Source organism: Branchiostoma lanceolatum, chromosome 8 (genome assembly GCF_035083965.1).
Source record: "Branchiostoma lanceolatum isolate klBraLanc5 chromosome 8, klBraLanc5.hap2, whole genome shotgun sequence".
Classification (NCBI taxonomy): domain Eukaryota; kingdom Metazoa; phylum Chordata; class Leptocardii; order Amphioxiformes; family Branchiostomatidae; genus Branchiostoma; species Branchiostoma lanceolatum.
Window position 1 is genome coordinate 10,547,393 of NC_089729.1, and position 24,395 is coordinate 10,571,787.

A 24,395-nucleotide genomic window follows, 5' to 3' on the forward strand; every position below is an offset into this window, starting at 1 on the left:
ATAACATTCCATGGGTACCTTTAATGCATAGATAACACATCCTCATAGAGTGTGCACAGTTAAAGCTGAATATCCAAGTACACATGTACTATTTCACCGACCTCCACAGATTATTACAAGTTAGATGCGGCGGGAAAAGTCAACCGTCACAGGCACATCTTTTCACCAGATCCTTCGGACTGTATTCTTTATGATAAAGGTTCTTGAGGTGAACACATTTATCTTTTGTCAAGGCACATTTCTCTGTTTCTGGTAAATTCGTATCCATCAAAATAAATAGAAGTTAGTTTAGTAGCAACACCGATTTCGAAGTGTGTTAATAGATATTTATTTCTTGTTCCAATTAAAACCACTAAACTACTCCGATGTGTTCATAGCAGACGTTGCACCATCAGATCACCAGCTAACATCTATGGCCAATAAGTTGCTTTATACGTCCAACTAAACACTATCCTCCCAGCCCGTAAAAGAGTAGTGTGGCGACTACGCCACTAGAGTGATCCTAGGAAGTTTTTGTCGCCGTGACGGTCCTCAGCTTCTTCAGTAATATTTATTCCTGTTCCCCGCGATCAGCCGGCGATCCGCACTAGCCAGGAACACCCTGAAGGGAAGAACGAATAATTCTAACAAGTTTCTGCATGCAACATTTCACCACTTTACACTCTCTATATTCTTTCATTCTACTATGTATATCCGAGGCCTATACAATATACCTTGAGGATGGTAAACCGGCATCAAGCATCAGAGCACTAGTACTACATTCTAGATCACCTACGCAGAGCCTGACCCGCGGCCTATACAATATTCCTTGAGGATATCGATTGTAAACAATGCTGAGGTTTCCACTTTTGTGGGCGTAGCTTCTTACCAGCTGCCAGACAATCAGAGAATCACCTAAATTATTTCTTAAGGTAAACTTGATGCTCTGACAAGCTGACAACTGGGTAAAGGCCACGCCCGCAAAATTGGAAACCTCAGTCTGGTTTTGCAGAGTCTCCCCCAATGTATAAGCCGCGGATAAGGCTTGCGTAGGAGAATGTAGTATTTTAACGCTTGAAACAAGTATGTTTTGATACCAACAGTAACGACGTCAACTGTTTGACAGCATCGCATTTGACATCCAGGGCAGGAAATTACGAGCCGATATAGTTTAGTAGCTGATTAGACTACATTTGTATGTTGAGGGTATTTCACCAGATTCCAGATTTAGGCATGCACATGATAGATTACTCTGAGACTAAAACTGATGATAAGAGAAAATGAAAAACATCACAGAGCAAAACCTGACATTTCTTTTTTCAATCTACATTCATTTTACTAGTTTTCTTTCGATGAATATTTCAAATCAACCTTACCTGTAGATAAATCCAGCCACGAGACCACCAATGACGGGTCCCACCCACCAGACATAGTGGTTCTTCCACACTCCAGCCGCGACCGCCGGGCCGAACGCACGGGCTGGGTTCATGGACGCTCCGGAGAACGGACCGCTGTTATGGTGATGACAATCAGTTATCAACGATAACAATTTTAGTTACTTCAGCTTCTCGTTTTGTGAATGATAAGATTCCACATCTTTATTCCATTTGATCCTCGTTCTCAGAATAACAATAACAAAGAGAAGAGTTGTTCATGCATCATACAAGATTTAGGTTTGTTATAACAACTGTATGGAATGTTTGGTTAACGTATTCTCCTAGATCTTTCGGAGAGCCTTGCCCGCGGCCTAAACAAGGTTCTAGTGGCCTCTTACCAACTGTCAGCGTATCAGAAAATTACGAAAGTGTTGATTAAACAGAGTCTCTGATTGGTTGACAACTGGTTAGAGGCAACGCAACAAAAGTGGAAACTTCAGCCCGTTTTAGCAGAGCCATCTTATTACCTGGATGTCTAACCTTCATCAACGAGACAAGTACTAGTACTCACCCTGCGAGAATGCCGACCAGCACGGCCAGCCCGATGGCGAGAGGAGGCAGGGCCTTGCCGGTGGTGGACGAGTCCACAGCCGACAGCAGGACGGTCAGGACCAGGATCATGGTGAGGAGGGACTCGCACACGATGGCTCCAGTGATGGACACCCCTCCGCCCATGGCGTGCGCCCCTCCGGAGCAGGCAGCGTACGTTGTGTTCGGTAGGATAGCCTGAGTGGTGCAGACGATACCTGGTAAATGGTGTATACATTGCCTCTGTACAGACATATTGTTTTAGTGTGTTTGGATGTTTGTGTTCTTGTGTGTACGTACTCCTAGCCTACTCCGGTTCGCTGATATGGAACTCCTTACCGCAGGCCGCTAGGGCAGCAACTTCCATTGTAACCTTTAAAGGACTCAGTAACTGACCCTTATGAACGATTATCGACTTATCGATTAATGACTCGACGAATTATCATTTGTTATTTTTGTGTTTTCACTATTCATATATTCTTTGTATTATTGATATAATTTCGATTCACCTTGTTTGACCAAACATTTAGTTATCTATTTATTGTTATGTTGACCCCTTGACACTCCTCATCTCGACCTCTATGAAAAGCGGCCCTGAGGGCCGATTAGAGTATGTTTCGAGAATAAATAAAGGCACAAACAAACAAACAAACGTAGTCAGTGGAATGCACTGCCAGTAGAGTGGTGGGAAGTGAGTGGGAAGATGGTGTCCCCGCAAACGTCAGAGGTGGCAGAACTTGTCATTTATCGGACAACGCATATATTCCAGGTCATAGAGTCAACGGAAAAGGCTACTAATTCACTGAAAGGTATTGTTTTTGGTCTGTCTGTTTGTGTTTTCGCATTTAGATATTTTTCAAATGCTAGTCACATTCACCGTAGAGTGCAGGGCACTTGTAATGTCAATCAAAATATCATTTGTATGATAGCGAACTAAAATTAAACAAGACATACGAGAAACAGTACTACCGACCATTTCCACGAAGTACTGTTTAATTTTACAGTACACAATGATTCATTACCCTTGTAAATGCCGCTCCCACCATGGCCCCCAGCAGCTGACTGATGACATAACAGATGCCCTGTAGAACAGTGACCCCACCGGCAATGGTGATGCCCAAGGTGACAGCTGGATTGAGGTGACCGCCACTGCGATGCAGAAGGAAGTTATATAATAAGGTCTTATCCAACATCGATATCTTCCGAGACAAAGATGACGAATCATTCTTATCTTTAGATATGATTTCTTGGTAAAAGGTACGTCCAAAAGCAATTCTTCGGTACAGTTGTGAAGACTGAAATCAACTTTATCGGCAAACCGGTCTTGGTAGTTGATCATCTGTTTATTGTACAGCTGTAGCAGTCGGGTTTTTGAAATCATCCTATTCTTATCAAAACCCATTTCTTCTCTTGTATAATATCTGTTTGATATAACCGTACCTGATGTGTCCGATAGAGACGATAAGCAAGGCTATGGTGAGCCCGTGCGCCAAGGCGATGGAGATTAACCACAGGTTTCCTGCAGCTGTGTGACCTGCCAAGATAGAACAAACATTCAGCGTACAACCTTTGACAAGCTGTGTTCAAACTAAACATTCTTGAGTTTGGGAAATACAGGGGCATTTTTCTCGACGGAGAAAATCATTTGGAGCCAGGAATTTGTTACATTAAGTTAAGCCCTAACCCGTTGTCATATCTGTTTGTCGTTCGTGTAGGATTTTCTTAGAAACCATGTCAAAACCAACCGCTGACAAAAATCTATGGCAACCTCTCAACCATCACAAGACAGCTGAGTTTGGTGCGACGCATCCGAGACTGACAAAGACCTATCGTACGACGAATTCGACCGAACGTATCCTTATCGAACGTCCCTGCCTGTCACCATAGCTAATTTTTGCACAAGGCACTTTGCTAACCTGTCACCAAAGCTATTTTTGTTGCACACGACACTTCACTAACATGTCACCAACTCTACTTTTTGCAAACGACACGTCGCTAACCTGTCACCAGAGCTATTTTCTGCAGACCTGTCACCATGCCAACGCTAACTATTGTACACGTAACTTCAACAAGAGTCCGTAGGACACAATTCTCCGTGAAGTATTTATAGTATGTACAAGTATTGACCCACACAAATTGCATCTCTGCTCAGTCCAAGTAGTGTTTTAGAGCAAGTAAAGAAAAAGTGTTTGTTTATCTTTTTCTTTCAATACAGGAGTGGTCAACCTGCTGAAAAGTATGTTTTTACAGCATGGCACAGATGGGATCTAGAAATTCCGGGAAAAGTCACAAAGTTAGATCTAGATGGCCCCTTTTCAATTATCAACGAACCATTCAGCCTTACAAGTTACAACTAAGATGCATCAGAAATCACAAATATGCAGTAAATCCTCTTTCCACAATTTATTGCAGGCCAGCCTGATCTATAGCTATCAAGCTATTTGCAATAAAAAAGGCAAATCTATATTATCGTAACATTTCACGAAGGTCAAAGGTCACCGGATCTAACCACCCGGAAGTGACACTGGCGCGCGCACTTTTCTGAGAGATATTTCTCAACAATCTTTCATCCCCTGTGTAAACTTTTTACATTGTCACAGCCTCCGTATTATAAACTACAAGTGTGGTAAGTTTGAAGGTCCAGAGATTTGCCATTTTCACACTGTGCGTAAAAATACATCGTCCGTCCCGTGCGCACATACTGTATGCGAGTTGCGAGGGACACGGCATACTTAATACACAGACTGGAGCTCACTTGGCACATGTTCGCAGCTAAAACTCACAATTCCCGTTGCCGCATTGGTATGTAACTTGGTATATAGTTTCCTAGGTTGCGTGTGGTGATGCACGTTGTCTATTTTTCAATGTAACAGTAACTATACGATCACAGCAGGTTGGAAAGAATTATACCCCGTATCTGCCTGAAGTATTCTACTCAAGCGGAACGGATTATAGCACGGTGTCTACGGCAGGGCAGTGGGACATAGCATTAATTATAGGGGTGCAATTACAGTATTGCATTTACGATAAAAGTAGTTACGGTGTAACTAAGACATCGTGCATCACCACACCCAACCAGGCACACTATATGCCAAGTTACACACCGATACGACGACGGGATCGTGAGTTATAGCTGCGAACGCGCAAGCAAAAGCAATCCCAATACCCCAGAAGGAGGTCACACCTCCTTCCCGGAGTAATAACCTGTCACCGAAACTAATGGTATAACACGACCTTTTACAACCCCGTCACAAAAGCTAAATTTTGCACACGACACTTCACTAACCTATCACCAAAGCTAACTTTTGCACACGACACCTCACCCACCTGTTACCATGGTGCCGATGAAGACGAAGATGACGAGTCCGACGAACTCGGCGATACATGGCATGACGTAAGTTTCGTACTTGTTGGCCGGCTGGTCGTCCTTCTCCAGCGTCAAGTGGGTCAGCTCGTCACCCATGTTGATGGACATGGTTGTAACCAAGAAGCTGTCGCCTAGATTCAGCGCTGTAGTGAAGGAAGAGATTCTCAGAAGAGGCATTGAAGATGGGAAAAATATCCCACCCTCCACATATACAATTTAGTTATTCTAGTACCAACTAAAATGATAGCTTGATGGCCCTTGATCATTTCAGGTATGGTGTACAGATCAAAAACAAGTTGTATACAGGTTCTAGCTATCTCTTTGTGTTTTGACCAGTAGCTGTGGGCCCCCATTGGGACAGGCCCTGCCAGCAGGGGAATATTTGCCCCAGCATGTCAACTGACAGGTGTTAGGTGCCACATGTTAGAGAGTCTTATCATGCAATATAACTTTTAACTTTCCTCATCAATTATAATAAATATTTTGAGATTTCATAAAGACTTACCGACATATCAAATATCATGACAATCCATCCAGGTATTCTCGAGTTATCGTGTTTATACACAACAGTACACACACACACAGACACGCACGCGCTCGGCAAACTATAACCTTCTCGGCGAAGGTTCTTGGGGTGGAGTCTGAAAATCCGTTATATAAGATATGATACTGTCTGTTGTGAAGCCTTTGCCTGCGCTTAAGGCTGTTGCAATGTTCGACCGTGGGAAAATCAGGATTTGTAATTACCGTCCCCACACCATTGTTTCCCTACCCGCATGACCCGCATTAGTCGCACCACTTTAACCCTGTCGTAGATAATGGCACCTGGCCAACAACGTAGAATTTGTTCTTTAATTGAGTATATTGTATATATATATATATCAAAGTTAAAGTCCTTCCCGCACCAGACGGTGCATAAGGCGGCGCCCATCTCCATTTCGGCAGCCCTTGGGCCACACAAATTTATACACACTATTATGTGTAAGTACACTACGTAATGTCGCCATTGCAATCTCTAATCATGCCGATCTTCTACAAGTTACATGACTTAACTTCAAACTTTGAACTTTAAACTTCAAGTTGATCAAAAATCAACATGGCAGCCATATAGGTAATGCATACACGGCTGAACTGTGTTTCACATAGGGTCTAATTAAAAACAAATTGCATTACAACAAGGAATAAAATTAATTAAGACTTGGATACAATGTCACTTGGTATTAGGCATAAGACCATACGACTCAAGAAACCGAATCCCTTTTTTCTTTCAAGCAATGTTTACATTCTTAAGGAGCATATTTAAGAATGTTAATATAAAAGTTTTTTTTTTACAGAAACTATAAACGTATGGATTCAGGCATACAAAGAACCATTCAGATGTTATGGGTAACTCGGAGTTGTCTGTTACCCCCACATTCCACGAGCCGGACGGCGCTCTCGCCGCGCGCTCTCTGAGACCTAAAATCTAACAGAGCGCTCAACGAATAGATAAAAAACGCATATTTTTGCGCTCTGTGTATTCCAATTACGAAGTCAAGGGTTACACATACAATTCCAATTTAGGTCGCAGCGAGAGCGCAGCGCGATCGTCGTCCAGTGGGATGTGGCGTAACCAACACGCCCTGCGGCAGGCTTCACACACTGCTGACTCGTGTCCTATTCACACGTAAGAACACCTTACACCTTCCCAAAGCATGGACAAGACGTGGGCTTACCTGCTTAAGAGTAGTTACCTGGATCGTAGCCTGAGCTGGCCAAGGTCTTACCCTGCTTCTTAACTTAAGACGTAAGGCTCCAGGGCAACTGACACGTCTCCAATACGCGTGCGCAGAGGGCCATGCCAGGCTGGTTGAACCACTTATGATAATATCAGGAGTACGGAGTAAGTTCCAAAATTAACACCAGCCACGATTGGTTCAGAGAACCCTACCATTTGTACACCAAAACGATGATTTACATTTCACGGCTGCAAGACGCCGTTGCCATGTCAAAAATTGTAACGTTAACGCTGTAGTTTGGCCCGACTGGTAACAGCTAGTTGTCGGTCCTTAACGTGGGAAGTCACCCGTGACGCGTAATCACCACTTGTTGCCTACATGTATCATGCACATCACCCGCTTGAGTGAGCACATCGTACAGTACGAGTCGACGGATTTACAGTATGCTGTCTACGGATCTAGTCAGAGTCAGTTGAAGCTCGCATACCACGGAGACCATAGCTGTTACAGGTGCTACCTTCCTATGGGTTGATATCCATGCTATTCTAGGTCTGTTCGCTCTTATGATCGCTTCCTTGCAGAATATTTAACAGGAGAGCAATAAGAGGAACAAAGGAGGTATCCTTATTGGAGAAACGAACGGAGTCATATTGTATAGTAAGGCTTGCCTCACTATACCTTGGGGCCATGATTATCTGTGTCATCGTGTGCTGCATTGTAACACTAAACGGATTATTTTTCGTGTCTTAATGCCAGTTTGCTTCTTTTTCTGTTCCATACAGGTTGGTTGTCGGTCGCAACAGACACTATATAGGGCGACGTTGCCACATTAAGAGTAGTCCGTGCAATTGAGTAGATAGAATCACATTCAGTCATGTCTGGTAATTAAGTTATTTCTTCATTGTCATCAGCCTTTTCTTAAATTTGAAGGGTGTATTTTACGTTAGCTTTTTCAAATCAAAATAAAATTTCAATGATTAAAGGTAGAAACATGTTGATACAGAGCAATTATCCTATAGACTGATGTATTAATTTCAGTATTGAACATTTGACCCAATCATTCATTATGGTGGTCGTTATATGTTTATTGGGGCCACTGCTGGGATCAGGATTTTCATCGAATTAAAGAAAATTAGCATAGCACTGAGTCGGTTTGGAGAAAAGAAACAAACTCATTGGCGCAAAAGAACAATAGTCTTGGCTGGGTGGCGTCTTTGCCTTGCAGAATCTGTGACAACGTGCACTCGTCACTTCTGTACTACTGTGATGGTAACAGTTGTATGTCATCAGCGTCTGAAGTCAACCGTGACGCGTAATTCCGATAACTGTGCGCGGAATTGAAAACACCCGCATAAGAAAATGCAAAGGCAGCGGTCAACTGATAGTTTAAGCATTTAAAAGACTACAGGGACTTGTCTCAAGATTAAGTAGTGAGGCTTAGTAAGGAATCCATGTCATTGAGTGTTAGTGTCTTCTGTAAAGTTACTCAATACTAATACTAAACTTTGATAGACCATGAGCCGATCCGTGCCTTGATACGTTTATTTCCCAAAGTTGAGTACAAAAAACTCGTACTAGCTTTGTAACTACCCCTAGATATGTTTTAAACGTATAGTGTGTACCATATGCCAGCCAAGCTGGGCGTAAGTGAATGATGAACAAAGTTACAAACAAACTCAAAGCTATTGATAATAAACGAAGCAAATTGCAAAGCAAGAAATCCCTTTTTCCTCAACAAGAAAGCATAATCACAGCAAAACCTCAAACAAACAAAATGTTATAATAGAAATACCTTGTATACCATGCATATGTGATGCTATATTATACTATGTGTATGTGATGCTACTCCGTGCTTATGGATTTCTCAGGATTATTTATTAGGTCTATTCTGCCTGACCCTTACTTACTCCCCATGACCTCAATGAAAAGCGATCTGCATGGCGGGTTGAGTTTCTCATGAATAGGAAAACTCAAAGAAAATAAACGGTTATAACTAAAAATCTTGTAGTCCAGAATGTAAGTTTATGATCCACATCCAATGTGTCAGGACGTATCTCTTTATCATAGATTATTATCCATCATTCACATCAGAAACAAAATATAGTTCAAAAGTAACACTGGCAAATGATAGCTACACACAGGGTGTGTCGGCATATACTTGATGGTTGGTTCAATATCTACTACGTAAACCCATGAGTATATAGCCGATGTTACACTCCTGAATCCTTTTGTGAAGTCGTCTTACAAATGCGATGTTTCTCAGCTCACATACCGCTTCAAGAAGTTCCCTGCGATCAGGCGACGGTCAGTATTGGCCAGGAACAACCTGAAACGAAGAGCGAATTCTGTAAACATTCTACAAGCATTCTGTGGCTTTTGCCTTTGATGACTTTGTGTTCTTCCTGTCGCTAGCCATCCGGTATACTTGGAGGTCATCTCGCACAACTTTGACTGTTCGTTGTTTGTTGCTTGTCCCTCAATGCAATGCATGCGCATGAAGGAACAACCCTTTTTGCCCTTGATTCAATGTGAACAATATTATCATCATCGTCGTTGTCTTCGCCGAAACTCTCCCTTGTCTATATATATTACTAAATACGCACCACTTAATCTGTCTTGAAAGTATTCCACCAGGTTTCAAAAATAGGTTTTCTCTAGAGCTCTTTGTAGACCATTATTAGAATAAATATACGATTACATGGCGTATAAAACTATCTCATAACTAAAATTCGTTATTTTCTCTTCATTCTGTTGTGCAACCATGTTCACAGCAAACATCTTGAAGTTGATTTTTTTCAAGCTTCTCTTCTCCCCAAGTTCCGAAGAGAACTCCATTTCTTGTCTACTCACAGATTATACGTGGACAGATGTAGGATAGTCACACATCCGATCGTCCACAGATGATGACCACGAATGAAGAGGGGTGGAAGGGGAACATGTGGCGCTGGTAAGGGAAAGGGGTAGGGGCTCAGGGAAGGGGAGCATCACTAATACTGTGATCTGGTGAACATGGTACTTACCTATACATAAGTCCAGCCACGAGACCACCAATGACGGGTCCCACCCACCAGACATAGTGGTTCTTCCACACTCCAGCCGCGACCGCTGGGCCGAACGCACGGGCTGGGTTCATGGAGCCGCCCGAGAACGGACCGCTGTTAACATGTTATAAAGGGACAACATTCACATCACTTAATGACAATTTATTTTTCTGTGGTTTAAGAGCAGAGTGTTTTTTCTTTCGTTCTCTCTTTCTCTCTCCCCCTCTCTCTATCTATCTATCCATCCATCCATCTCGACCTCTCTACCCATATCTATCTCTCTCTCTCTCTCTCTCTCTCTATTTCTCTCTGCCTATCCATCCATCTATCTACATCTATCTATCTAATAGTATCTACCTATCTATCTATCCATCCATCCATTCATCCATCAATCTGTTTATTTAAGCTTCACAGAATGAAAGTTGTGAGGTGTCGGCAACAGGAATTACATCCTTTGCAAGGCCGATACCTCTAGGGTACAATCTAAAACGAATCAATAAGCAATAACTAATCGCTTTCTGACAGGGGAAAAGTATCATGATATGTATTATGATATTTGGAGTTATACTCACCCAGCCAGAATGCCGACCAGCACGGCCAGGCCGATGGCGAGGGGAGGCAGGGACTTCCCGGCAGAGGACGGGTCCACAGCCGACAGCAGCACGGTCAGGACCAGGATCATGGTGATGATAGACTCACACAGGATAGCGCCCCCTACCGACACTTCTGCACCCAGGGCGTGGGTACCACCGGCACAGGCCACGTAGGTCTCGTTCGGCAGGATGGCCTGGGTGGTACAGGTAATACGTTTTGGGTGGTAGGTTGTTCTTGTTTTTAATTCCGGTAAGTCCAATTCATTTAGTTATTTAAGGGTAGTTTGATAAGGATGAGCAAGGTTCATCACCCTCATAAAGGCAGGTGAAAGGAGCTGTGGCGTCGGTGAGGTAGTTGTGTAAAACAAACTTATAAACAAGCCTAACAAGAGTGGCAATGAAAAAGCATTGCCATGGCGACGGTGGAAAGGTTACTTTTAATGGATGTTTGTTAATGACAAATAGTTGTATTCTGGTTTACACGAGTCTATCTCATATCCGATATTCATCATAACTCCTGCAATTGCCTTGCCTGATTTATCTATTTTCTAGATGCGCGTAAAATGACCAGGACGACGGTCGGACTCCACTGTACCAACTACCATGTTCTGATCATGTCATAAAGATGTTCTGCAATTGTCGAAAGTTAACATGATTGAATCTCTTCCTACTATACACTGTACTTGCCCCCCCCCCTCTCACCCAACAATACATATACATCACCCCGACCAATCAAACCACGTGAATCGCATTGAAACTCAGATTCGTATCAGCCATGACCCGACAAATTGCTTTCTAACTTGCGTTAACGACTACATCTACATCTACATAGGTGTTGCCCCCAAATGACCCCTTCAGGGGCAAAGTAGGGGGGGGGGGGAGTTGAGGTCCCGGGCTAAGGCGGGCAGGCCTCCAGTCTGGCACGGAACGACTCAACGGTGGGAGCCGTCGCAACCGTGCCAGGCAGGGTGTTCCACTGAGGGATGGTCCAGGGAAAAAAAGAATGTTTATATGTATCGGTTCTAGCGTGGATGGTGTGAAACTTGAGGTCGTGGCTCCCCCTGGGCTGGTTTCAGCAAACTGTAAGTGTGGTTATTAACAAGTTTATAGAAGAAGGTGAGGCGGGCGTTCCTCCTCATTTCAGAGAGAAGGGGCCACTGCAGGTCGTTGAGCATTTGTGTCACGCTGCTAGTCCGCCGGTAGTCATTATCTGACCAAACAAACTCGCCAGTGAGATGGTGGAAGGTGTCAGCTTCCAAAAGATGTTTTAAGATTGACAATTTTGGCACTTTGTAAGTGATTGAATCCGCCCGCGATTTAACGTTTAGAAAAAAATAGTATTTAGGGTAGCGAGTGTAGGAGCCCCGGTAGAAAAAGGATGGCACCCAGGCTAATATGCTATAATTAGTACAGTAGAATCCGAACTGCACCACCCATTTGTCAGCGTTTTTGGTTCAATTATCCGGCTGGTGCAATTATGCGAAATGCCCAGCTGGACCGCACCACCATTTGTATTGTAAGTTATTGTATCGGAAGACTGTTCCATATTGTGACATATTTGCATTTTACGGAGAACTGTGCTAATGATGTGCGGAGGATTATAGAGTTGATTTCTATGCCAGGTATAATAAAAAGATTATTGGGGAATATATAAGGAAGTGAAATGTTAATATATTAATTTGTAATTTACTGTTATCGTGGATAGCTAGCATCTTTTAGTTTTGAAATAGAGGAGGCATGTGTGAGCGAAAGTCAGAAGCAGTGCTATCCTTGTGAATTTCTTTTGGAGAGTTATAAGAGGCTGTAGAGTTGCACGGCAAGCGCATCCCCAAACAATATTAATGTTACAGGAGGTCAAATGCGGGTATATAAGGTTGTTGCATATAGTTGTGAGAGTCTTTTGAGGGGTGATGTATTTGATTTTCACAATAGCACCAATTGTTTCAGCAACTTGTTTACTTAAAGCAGGGAAAGACTTTCCAGTTTAATGTGTATACTTCGTAAAACCGGGTCAAGTGTGACGTTACAGATCAGGTGAGCATAACTAAAGCGAGAACTTCGTATATCGTGTTTCTTTTTTAGCTCCAGTGCAATTGTATATACTCCTCGAGATATGACCAGGAGCCTGCCTGATGCCCGACCGTCGTTCGCGGGGCATTCGGCACCTGGATGTGATAAGCACGCGGTACCCTGTCGGACCCCACAGGGGTCACTACAAGGCACCTTCAGAGCAACTGACGGGTGCCTGCCGGAGACCGACCAATGAAGGTTACAAAATTTTACATAAATGCCACCGAGTGCCCGCCGGAGCACCCCGGGACCCCTGCAGGGCAGCGTGAAGGAAAGTTTTATTTGTGACCACGACAGCCGGTGCCCCCCGGACGTCATAGCCCGGCCGGGGCTTCATCCCCGACGGGCACCGGCGCAATTGTGACCTAAGCATTAATGGTGCCTACACGCCAGGGACCTCTCATACGAGGCGGAGCTTCCATGTAAGACATCACGAAATCGCCGGCAAATGCACCCGGATACACGGCGACATGCCGACCTGCGTGCCGATATACCGGCGCTAAGAACGTCCCTTGCTCGCACGTAAATGTTGCCCGACTTGTGTGGGTCCAAATCACGAAATCGCAGGCGAATGCACCCAGACACACGGCGACATGCCGACCTGCGCGCCGATTACCGGCGCTACAAACGTCCCATGCTCCCACGTAAATGTTTCCCGACTTGTGTGTGTCGACTTCTTCTTCGGGGCAGACGAAGCTCTCTTCCGCCTAAGTCGAATTTGGCACCCGGTGGTAGAGGAGGTCACTATTCTTAGACGAGAGAAGGAATAGGCAGCGCTACTCTAAGACTTGTGGTATAAGTGGTACACGGTGGTATAGGTGGTTTTCATACTTAGACGAGTGAAGGAATAGGCAGCGCTACTCTAAGGCTTATGGTATAAGTGGTACACGGTGGTATAGGTGGTTTTCATACTGAGACGAGCGAAGGAATAGGCATCGCTACTCTAAGGCTTGTGGTATAAGTGGTACACGGTGGTATAGGTGGTTTTCATACTGAGACGAGCGAAGGAATAGGCATCGCTACTCTAAGGCTTGTGGTATAAGTGGTACACGGTGGTATAGCTGGTTTTCATACTGAGTCGGGTGAAGGAATAGACATGTGCGTTCATTCGAGTGACCTTAAACCAGGTTGTGTATCAGGAGCACACCGCTTTCCTATTTCATGTGTCCCAGTTAAATTCCGGGGATCCACCACAAGCCCCGGTTACACATAGCCGAACATGGCTCCCGAACGCTAGCCGACTCGGCTCGGCGGGAGTCGAGAGCAGTCTGACCAGAATTAGGCCACACTTTGGCGCCGAGCATTCGTCGAATCTGCCCCGAACATGTCCCAATCATCTCCTAACCAATACACCCCAAGTACCCCCAACCAAACCCCGAATGCTTTCTAACCAACTCCCAACCATCCCTACCTTTAGCCGAATCTCTCCTGACTAATTCCCGACCGGCTGCTAACCCTCTCACGAATGGAACATATTCAGCCACTTTCAAAAGAGGGGTTATTCTCATTTTTGATCAAAATAATCCATTCTGCTATGTTGTTAACATCACCAAGAGATCGAATTCGGATCACAGTTAGCTTAAATAGGCTTTTAGCTTTTTTTTCTCTGTTTTTGGTCGTGTGAAGGTCTGGGTGATTCGCCCTGTTCTGGCAGTAGTCAGTTTGGTTGGGAATGAGTTAGCAGAGATTTGTCTACGGCCGTATGGTGAGTCATGGGTAGGTTGGAAACTAGTTGGAAGTAAGTCAGCAGTGGTTCTGGCGTGGTTAAGGTTCTAATTTTACTGCTGACTTACTCCCGAACACCACCCGAACACCAGCCGACCGCGCCGAACACCAGCCAATCCATTCCAGTCCCTCCGTCCAGAGCCGAATCTGGAATGTTTTGAAATTTTCAAAACATTCGGCTGGCGCAGCCGAACACTCCAGAATCACTCTAACCATGGTTGGGGGAGAGTCGGGAGGCCATGTTCGGTTATGTGTAACCGGGGCTTAAACTAGATACTAAATATCATAGAAATCCGTCGTTCCTTTCATCAGTTACCTAGTATCATCCTTGGAAGATTTTGACAAGAACGGAGCTCCAGAGCAAGCTGCTAGGAGGGCCTGCATGGGGGGGGGGGGGGGGGGGGGGGTAGTGATTACGAATTACGGAAAATGTTTGCCGCCGATTACGAATTACGTTAAATTCTGCTAGGAGGCCCACACCTAAGACACTTCCTCGTTACATTACAAGTTATTTGCCACCAAAAAAATCAAGATCATGGCACGCCCAGGTCAAATGATACAAAAAACGGAAGTTCTGCTGCAGTACCAAGGTCACATACCAGGCGGCCCCAAATCGACCTTGACCTTCGTCTTCCCAGCTCCTACCTTCATGCCAGATATCATTGTAATCCATCTAGAGGTTCTTCACTTATGCTGATTACAAAAATCCGGAAACACAAACAGACAGACAGGCCATGGCCAATAACTATTTTTTTCATGGAAATAATAATTTCAACGTGCTTTATCCGTAGCTTCTTGCATGTCTTGAGTTATGCTGGACAAAATATGTACTAGTATGTGGAAACACAGACAGACATATGCAAACACAACAAAAACAGGTTGGGGGTACGTATGAACAAAGAAAGCAATCCTATAGAGCCTGGATACCGTTATTTGTGTTGACATCTGGCATCCAGCTGGTGGGTGTCACTTCGTATGTCAGGGCGGGACTTTCTAATTCTAAACCGCCCACAGCAGGGCGCAACCAACCGCCGACAGCTGGGCGTAATCGAGAGATGGCAGAAACCAATCACAGACAGCAGGGCGTAACCGAGAGACGGCCGTAACCAATCACCGACAGCAGGGTGTAATCGACAACAGGGCGCAACCAATCGCCAACTCAGGGCGTACCGACAGCAACGCGTAACCATCGACCACGGCAAGGCGGAACCAGCAGTATGCAACAGGACAAAGACATGTACAGTCGGACAGTCAAGCACGCTTTTAGGATGCCATTTGACAATTTGTGTAATGTATAAGGATGACGGTGTAAAGAAGTTTGATCCATTGTTCAAAATTCCTCGTCAATTCTTTAGATCTTCAATCAAGAACAAAAAGGAGAGTGCTTAGCAGCTTCGGTACTCAAGAAGGCAAAGAGCAGACCACAAAGCGGGCACAAAGCGGGCACCTGCGGCCCCTTGGACTCAACATCGACCTCCGCCCGTCCGGAGCCGAGGAAAAGGCCAGGAAGTTGAAACGACCCACACCTGACGGCCGGAGACTCAGAAAGCGGTCTGACTGAAGGTTGGTAAAGTTTTAGGTCTGAACCTGTTGCACGGCGCATATGTTTCTGTACACATAGACCCTACCGTTTCTATGTTTGAACACCCCGATATTTCGTGGAGTAATTACGGTCTGAATTTATTCTATTGTCGAATACAGTGGTTACAAACGATATGTCTTCTATCGTTCCTTCTCATTTGAATGTACACATTTTGTAACTTCCGTTGTTGCAGTTTGAAGTAAGACGTTTCTGACATTAAGATATGCCACATATAATATGCGAAACTGCAATTTTTAAAAGCAAAAAAAAAGTTTTCAGTCGTCATAAAAGAATGACAGTTTGGCACCCTATATGTGCAAATCTGAATGTCAGAAACGCCTTACTTCAAACGGTAACGGAGGTTACAAAATGCGTACATTTAAATGATAACGAGCGCTAGATGTCATGGACACTGCCTGATGGAAAACTGTTTTGGAATTGTAGCATCGCTGGCCAGCCATATACCTGATCATGACTTCGTTTAGATTTTACCGTGTTAGATTTTACTTACCTACCCAGAAATGGTATTGTGGCCTGTCGTTTAATTTGTGCAAACTTCTTTGCACGGGTTGAGAGAGAGGTGATAAGTACCCTAATCTTTTCGACATTCAAATATTTCTTGCAAACTTACAAATTCATAAATATCCTGTTAAGCTCAGCCGTCACAAATATCCTTGAGTTACAGATTTTTTCCAACAGTTCAGTTACCCATTTATGTGCATTGATTTTAAATCAAAGTTGCAGAAATTTTGTTTATGTATTTGTGTTAGTGGAGAAGACCACGTATAATGACAAACTTTTAGCAAACAAAGTCTCCACATGTCCAGTATGAAGGACGTCTCTAGCCTTTGGATCGGAAATGCTTTCAAGTGTACAGTTGAACAACGTAACCGTAGAGAGTATCAAATAGACATGTGCCATCTTCCATTTTCCAAAGAATATTATAGGAATATTAATCCCTTGCATGTTCTGACAACCAATAGTTAGTTGCATGTCATGTATGAAACTTCTGTACAACCAAAACAGAGAGAAATTCATCAGCTTGTTTTTCCAGCTAGGAGTTACGAGATAATACGGATGGGAGGATGAAGGAAGTCTTGAGCAACCAGACCGGACAACGTACCAGGAGGACAAGTTACATGCATATGGGGGCTGTTCAAACAGTTTATTTTGTAGTCTTATCAGCAAAAAGGGAATGTGGCATTATGTTCTCTCTTATGTCAGAAACAGAGAAGCATGATTATCTACATGTAAAACATCAATAGCGACAGCCACTTTCTGTGTCTCAAATAAGTTCTCCAAACCATGTATTTTACATACAAAGCAACAAAGGCGGCCCTTTTCAGTCCAAATACCACACACTCCTTTTCAGTCCAAATGCCACACAGTCTGACTCCAGGGCTACTCCAAAAGAATCCACTGGGGTAATGCATTCGTGATTTCTTTTAAAATTCCATCAAAGTGATCGTAGTACTGTTAGTAATAAATGCATCCGCTCCTCGGTAAGTTTTCAAATCAAATATTGTCATGATATTCGATCTGACTTTGTTAAGGTTGTACTCATGGATATTAGAGCGCCCCAAAAGAACAGAAAGGGAAGGCTTAGGAGGTTCGGTACTCAAGAAAGCGAAGAATAGACCACAAAGCGGGCACCTCCGGCCCCATGGACCTCCGCCCGTCCGGAGCCAAGGAAAAGGCCAGGAAGTTGAAACGACACCACGCCTTCCCTCTGACGGAGATTCAGATAGCGGTCTGAAGGTCAGTAAAGTTTAAGGTCTGAACCTGTTGCACGGCGCATATGTTTCTGTACACATAGACTCTGCCGTTTCTATGTTTGATCACCCCGATATTTCGTGGAGTAATTCATTTATTCTATTGTCGAACACAGTGGTTACTAACGACATGTCCTCTATATGTCATGCACACTGTCTGATGGAAAACTGATTTGGAAATGTAGCACCCCTGGCCAGCCATATACCTGATCATGATCTCGTTTAGATTTTACCGTGTTAGATTTAACTTACCGAGAAATGGTTTTGTGGCCTGTCGTTTAATTTGTAGGTGTAAGTAGGTGTGGAGAGAGATGATAAGTACCGTAATCTTTTCGACATTGCAATATTTCTTGCAAAGTTACAAATTCATAAATATCCTGTTAAGCTAAGCCGACACAAATATCCCTGAGTTACAGATTTTCCCAACAGTTCAGTTACCCATTAATGTGAGTGTGTAAGTGAGTGAGTGGGTGAGTGAGTGAATGAATGTGCATTGACTTTAAATCAAATTTGCAGAAATTATGTTTATGTATTTGTGTTAGTCGATAAGACCACGAATAATGAGAAACTTCTAGCAGACAAATGAATTCTCTACATGTCCAGTATAAAGGACGTCTCTAGCTTTTGGATCGGACTTGAATGCTTTCAAATGTAGAGTTGAACAACGTAACCGTAGAGAGTATCAAACAGACATGTGCCATTTTCCACCGAATATCATAGGAATATTAATCCCTTACACGTTCTGACAACCAATAGTTAGTTGCATGTAATGTATGAAACTGCTGTACAACCAAAGTTGAGAGTAATTCATCAGTGTTTTTTTTCAGGAGTTATGAGATGATACGGATGGGAGGATGAAGAAAGGCTGGAGCAACCAGACCAGGCAACGTACCGGGAGGACAAGTTACATGGAGGCTTTTCAAACACTTAAGTTTAGTCTTATCAGCAAAAAGGGAATGTAACATACTGTTCTCTCTTATCAGAAACAGGATAACATATCTACATGTAAAACATCAATAGCGACAGCCATTTTCTGTGCCTCAAATAGCAAGTTCCCCTAACCATGCCGAACACCACAAATCAACACCCCCACCCCTTCATTCCATATCAAGCCATGCAAGTGTCTCCTCAAGACGTTCTGTGTCTGGTTGCGCCTCAAAACTGTGCACCTGCTAACACTGTCACTGTACATAATTATATCTTCTGTATATATCATTGTGTTGTATCCTTGTGTATACCCAAAACCGCCCTGAAATACAATGCCGAACCACTAAGACAGCAAACTTGGTAATACAAAAGAAATAGTGAAGTTTCACCGTACTTTGTGTTATATAATTTGTATTCCATCTGACTTTGTAACGATGTGCAGGCAATATAGGAGCCCCAATTGTATTCGTATTACTGTTCACGTTTCTATCTTGTATAACATTATGATATTTAGAACTTAAAGTTTGATCAAAAGGTCATGAATGCACTTTGATACGAATGACGTAAGTACGATACTAGCAAAAAATTGAGCACCTCTTAACTCTGTACCCAATGATACCTTTTGACTATTTCATTGTATTGTTTCCATGTGTATACTCAAAGTCTCCCTAAAGTGCAATGCCGACCCACTACGACAACTAACTTGTTAATCCAAAACAAATAAGTTTCACCCAGTTATCTGTTATTTTCTATTTTATCTGCCTTTGGAACGATGTACAGATCAATATAAGAGTCCCCTATTCCATCCATATTACAGTTATCGATTCTATCTCGTAAAACATTGACATGTCCGTATCTGTGCCGGGTCTTAAGGGGTGGAATTTTCAACATTGCTTAAAAACAACTTGATATGTTTTTATCATGTTCTTAGAATAAAAAATAGAACCACACTATGGCTGTCCTTTTTCTTCGAAACGTAGATCATAACAACTATCTCAAAACTGATGACATATACGCTACTTGCAATGAGTCACTCATTCAAACAACAAAAGTTATTTAAAACATCAAGCTATCCGTATTTTCATTCATTCTAATTGCATCTAATCAACCAAAAATATGTGCAAGATATTATTCGCCTTTGTTACATACAAAACATCTTTATATATACATGTATAGATCACTACAATAAACGCTATAATAAACAACCGTAATTACTACCCGATTAAATCAAAGACATACGTTTTGACAAATCCAGGACAAAACATTCCATCAAACTATTTGCCAACCCCGTTACTTCCAATTCAACAGAGGGACAGGTCACTTCAAAACAAATTCCCCAGGGAATAACGAACACATTCCAGACATGCCTAAACAATTCTGGGAATTCTTACAGATCGGGCGTAAAGTATACTATTAGGCTCGCCCCTGAGGCGTCGCCAAAAATACCAGCTAGATGATAATACTATATGAAACAAGCTCTAAATGGGTAGCCCCAATAACCTGACATAAGTGTGTGTGTGTTAGTCATGAGTCATCAATCCATGCTCCACTGAAGCATAATCACCCCCTGCCTTTCAAGGACAACAACAATCGACCAAAGCCAAACCACCGACTTCCAATTCTCCAGGTATCCTATTACACCATCCTGGCAGATTGTCACTCTGCAATATTCACACACCTGCGGACACACACCAAGACAAACAAACAAACAAACACACCAACTGATCTACCATTCAAATGAAGCTATTCGTGGATAGGAGAACATCATGATTGATATTACCCTGGTGAACCCCGCTCCCACCATGGCCCCCAGCAGCTGACTGATGACGTAACAGGTGCCCTGCAGCCAGCTAACCCCACCTGCGATGGTAATGCCGAGGGTGACAGCAGGGTTCAGGTGACCGCCACTGTTGGCAAATTAGAAACAGCAGTAAGGTTAGAATCTGTATTCTGTGCCTGTATGTCCGGTATAGCCGCGCGGCGTGGTGGCAGTTGGTTATATTACATCGAACGACCTGTCACACCTAACCTTTGCACGTCAGTAAGTTTTAATGGCGTTTTCGTATTAGCTATTTACATCGCATTTGCTTGACTCTAGCGTTTTGATATTACTAGTTTATGTGGTATACATTTTGAGAATAGTCTACCTGATGTGTCCGATAGCAACAATCAGCAGAGCTATGGTGAACCCGTGCGCCAAGGCGATGGAGAGCAACCACATGTTCCCTGCTGGCGCCACGTAACCTGACAATATAGGGAAAACGTTCAGCGTAAACTTAATTTCTGAATGTAAGACAGTGTGTATCCCAGTCTTTCGTGAGTTTGATAAATCATGAAGATGGCCTCATATCGTCAATGATCAGTGGCAGAGTAAATTGATCACCAAAAGGTCACTGGATTTCAACATCGCCAGAGAGTCGAACTTATTTTCCATCTAAAAATCTACCCTACCACATGGGACAGCGTTCAGTGACCTGCGAACTTCGACCGTCTGTAGAAATCTTGCAGTGATCGAGAGGACACCGGTCGTGTTGCCGCCGAAAATGACATTTTAGACCTTGCATACTCTTTTTACGAGCTATTTTTGTATTGTTATTGTTTTATTGTTCATAGTTATCTGCTATGTGACGCCAGTTCACGGATCCAACTGCGCATGAGCAGGTTAAAGGTGAAGGCCCCTGACCTTTCGTCTCGTCTTGAGTTCTTTATACATATCCGGATGTAGATGGCCTGCGTCGGCCGGTTTGCAAAACAATGTCCAGACGTGTTCTGGTAACATCACCTTTGACCTGCGCATGCGCAGTTGGATCCGTGAACACGCCTTGTTAAAGCCCATGTTTGCACACGGCACTACACTTACCCGTTACCATGGTACCGATGAAGGCGAAGATGACGAGTCCGACGAACTCGGCGAGACACGGCATGACGTACACCTCGTACAAGTTCGCCGACGAGTCGTCCTTTTCCAGCGTCAAACGGGTCATTTCCGAATCACTCATTTTGGCCGGCATAAAGACTTAGCGCTGATGATAAAGATATGATTACTTTTACAGAGAAGCAAACTGAAAACATTTCTGCGATCTACGGAAGCAGACATATTTTGTTATAGTGGCGCACCCAGAAAACATACCTAGTTCTTTAATGCCCTATGAACTCAGCTGATCAGGCAAGGTGTCGGCTCCTTGTAAACATAAGAGAAATTCATGATATTTTAGTTTAGATAACTCCGTTTAGATAACTTAGGTTGTCCGTTGGTTCTGAATACATTTTCAGTGTGTGTTCGTGAACCATTATAAAACGCTACTCTTACAGTAGATTAGACCCGTTCATAACAAAAACACAGGTCCGTAGCTGCTACATGTACTAGTATATGGGCACGGTGCGGGTGGGACAATACAAACTATTTGGTGAAATTCTTGGTATAGATTTATAATGGGCACGGCACGGGTGCGGCGATAGAAACTATTTGGTCAAATTCTTGTTTTATGTCTATACTGGGCACGGCACGGGTGCGACAATTGGAACCATGTAGTGAAATGCTGGTAGCGTAGACGGTACAGGGTGGGTTGGTGCCGATCCCTACCCCCGCAGGCCGCTACCTCGTTCGACTGAGCACGCCCCACAATTATCGAATTAATGATAGCCTACCTGCACTATTGTACTGATAATTATAAACTGTCTATTACTTCAGCCTTATATAAAGTCTGACCTCAAGGTTGTTTTTTTCCCACGGACATTACACTTACACTTGCGCGTATATATAAATGTGACGCTAAGAAGTAAAACCTCAAGTTGTTTGAACATGTAAGGTTATCTATTTTATTCAAATTCTACTACGTTGTCTCAGTCAACCAACCACGGCGTCCAGTTTGTCACTTACCCCATCAATCAACACCTTTGCCACGTATGCGGGTTTTCCACACAAGTAAACTAATTAAGGAAAATCTAGTTGCTTTCGAGTGTAACGCGATGTATTCGAAAACCGCATAAAACATTAAGTGAGGAAGCAAACCTCTGTGTACAGAAAAAAAAGTGTTCTAGTCTCTTCATTTAGAACAAACAGGCACCATTACATGTTGTCAGGTACGAAATAAATGCGTGTTACGAATTTTCCACGAATCTAAGCAAAGCCATGTTCACAGCAATAAAAGAGAGCTTCGCTTAATATTTAGAATCTGTACAGTAAATACATTCCCACCTTTGTGAAGAAAAAGACGACAATGTTAGAGGCCCTGTAGTGCTGAACTGTCTCGGAGTCACTTCTGCATGAAATGGTGCCTAACCTGTCTGTCAGTTTACGCAACATGATTAATTAAACTTGAGCGATCCACCTTTGACACAGGAGCGGCCTTAGATAAACAACACAGCTTGCCTTTGACAGACAGTGGCATGCGATCTTCGCTGGTGCATTTAAGTCCTGTTTATTAGAGGATGAAAAGATCAATTATCGTGTTTTTTTATTTGCATGTAGAGAAAAATGTCCAAATTTGTCAATTTCTGTGATAAGCCTTTCCATTAGGTTCTATATCTATACGACGAGGTGAAGGCCACTTGTTACCAGACCATATAAGGCATGATATCATCGCGCCTGCGTAGTATGTCTGGTTGAACCAGTTAGATGAAGTCGAGCGACGTAACAAGCCTCATGCGACGAAAACATCAATTAGTAATTGGCGGGAACCTCTGGTCCGGCAAAAAAGTATCATGCTGTACTTCTCATCAACATTTCAATCGTTGCCAGCATCTAGCAATTCCAGGACTACTTCAAGTGTAGAGCAAAGTTTAAAAGATGATGTCAATAGAGTAGTTGATTCATGAAATTGTTCATCGGCACAGTTGAATTGAAAGAAACACCATTTTCAAATGTACTGACGATGTGTTGTGCTAGCTCGAGGAGATAGGTTTGGTACCCTTGGTAAAAGTAGCTGTAAAGGGGCTTTTTTTCTAGGATATGCTGATATTTTGGAGCTGGATGTTACAGGTAAGGGTCTCTCTCAGGTAGACGTTTTGTGTTTTTGTGTGATTATCAGGTAGAGAAGGGGATCAAAGGTCAATTTTTGTCAACATGGCCGGATTCGTACGCGTTGCGCCGATTAGAAAGTTGAAATTATGCTCTAGATTGCAACTTTAGAGGTCTGACACTCCTGCCAATGCATGTTTTTCATGGACTAAAACTCGGGTAGGTGACTTTTTACAGTGTCGTTCTTACATGAATACCATGTATTAAGATAGAAAGCTTGATTGCTGTCTTGTGGCCTTGGCGGTTGTTCTTATCGTGTTAGCCTGATGCGCGTGCGCGTCGTGTTTGCCTGAGCTGAGGCGCGTCGTGTTATCCTGAGGTGCGTCGTGTTATCCTGAGGCGCGTGCGCGTCGTGTTATCCTGAGGCGCGTGCGCGTCGTGTTATCCTGAGGCGCGTGCGCGTCGTGTTATCCTGAGGCGCGCGCGCGTCGTGTTATCCTGAGGCGCGTCGTGTTATCCTGAGGCGCGTCGTTTTAGCCTGATGCGCGTGCGCGTTGTGTTAGCCTGAGGCGCGTTGTGTTAGCCTGAGGCGCGTCGTGTTAGCCTGAGGCGCGTCGTGTTCGATGATTTAATAGAGTAACATCATTCATTTCGTCAAAGACGATGCGCCAAAGGTTAGAACGTCGCAATCCTTGTC

At 43.5% G+C, this 24,395-nt stretch overlaps 2 protein-coding genes and 1 long non-coding RNA gene across 4 annotated transcripts; 1 reads left to right on the top strand and 2 right to left on the bottom strand.

The window, feature by feature from the left end:
- Position 1: 1 nt before the first annotated feature.
- Positions 2 to 7,313, bottom strand: LOC136440799 (aquaporin-8-like). Of its 2 annotated transcripts, none has more exons than XM_066436916.1 (7): positions 7,044 to 7,313; positions 5,271 to 5,453; positions 3,384 to 3,477; positions 2,966 to 3,092; positions 1,927 to 2,141; positions 1,356 to 1,490; positions 2 to 601 (listed from the first exon to the last, which is right to left on the bottom strand). In XM_066436916.1, the coding sequence occupies exons 2-7, from the start codon at positions 5,416 to 5,418 to the stop codon at positions 541 to 543; spliced, it is 780 nt and encodes a 259-aa protein (XP_066293013.1). In that variant the 5' UTR covers positions 5,419 to 5,453; positions 7,044 to 7,313; the 3' UTR covers positions 2 to 540. The 2 variants fall into 2 exon arrangements, with proteins under 2 accessions (XP_066293013.1, XP_066293012.1); XM_066436915.1 differs by having other exon boundaries at positions 7,026 to 7,311.
- Positions 7,314 to 9,050: 1,737 nt separating this feature from the next.
- On the bottom strand, positions 9,051 to 21,784 carry LOC136440798 (aquaporin-8-like). Its single transcript, XM_066436914.1, has 6 exons — positions 21,599 to 21,784; positions 20,886 to 20,982; positions 20,519 to 20,645; positions 10,642 to 10,856; positions 10,049 to 10,183; positions 9,051 to 9,354 (listed from the first exon to the last, which is right to left on the bottom strand). The coding sequence occupies exons 1-6, from the start codon at positions 21,747 to 21,749 to the stop codon at positions 9,288 to 9,290; spliced, it is 792 nt and encodes a 263-aa protein (XP_066293011.1). The 5' UTR covers positions 21,750 to 21,784; the 3' UTR covers positions 9,051 to 9,287.
- On the top strand, positions 15,805 to 19,688 carry LOC136440800 (uncharacterized). Its single transcript, XR_010756715.1, has 3 exons — positions 15,805 to 16,020; positions 17,094 to 17,797; positions 18,639 to 19,688. It is a non-coding gene; the product is annotated as an uncharacterized lncRNA (long non-coding RNA).
- Positions 21,785 to 24,395: the final 2,611 nt, after the last annotated feature.

Bases quoted from the DNA above. Each gene is read 5' to 3' on its own strand.
- LOC136440799 (XM_066436916.1), bottom strand. From the start codon at position 5,418: ATGTCCATCAACATGGGTGACGAGCTGACCCACTTGACGCTGGAGAAG. The intron at 3,478-5,270 runs GTGGGTGAGGTG...CTATCTTGGCAG, and splicing joins CATCGGCACCATGGTAACAG to GTCACACAGCTGCAGGAAAC. The intron at 1,491-1,926 runs GTGAGTACTAGT...TCACCATAACAG, and splicing joins CTGGTCGGCATTCTCGCAGG to CGGTCCGTTCTCCGGAGCGT.
- LOC136440798 (XM_066436914.1), bottom strand. From the start codon at position 21,749: ATGCCGGCCAAAATGAGTGATTCGGAAATGACCCGTTTGACGCTGGAA. The intron at 20,983-21,598 runs GTAAGTGTAGTG...CTATATTGTCAG, and splicing joins CATCGGTACCATGGTAACGG to GTTACGTGGCGCCAGCAGGG. The intron at 10,857-20,518 runs GTAATATCAATC...TGTACCACCCAG, and splicing joins TGGGAGCGGGGTTCACCAGG to GCCATCCTGCCGAACGAGAC.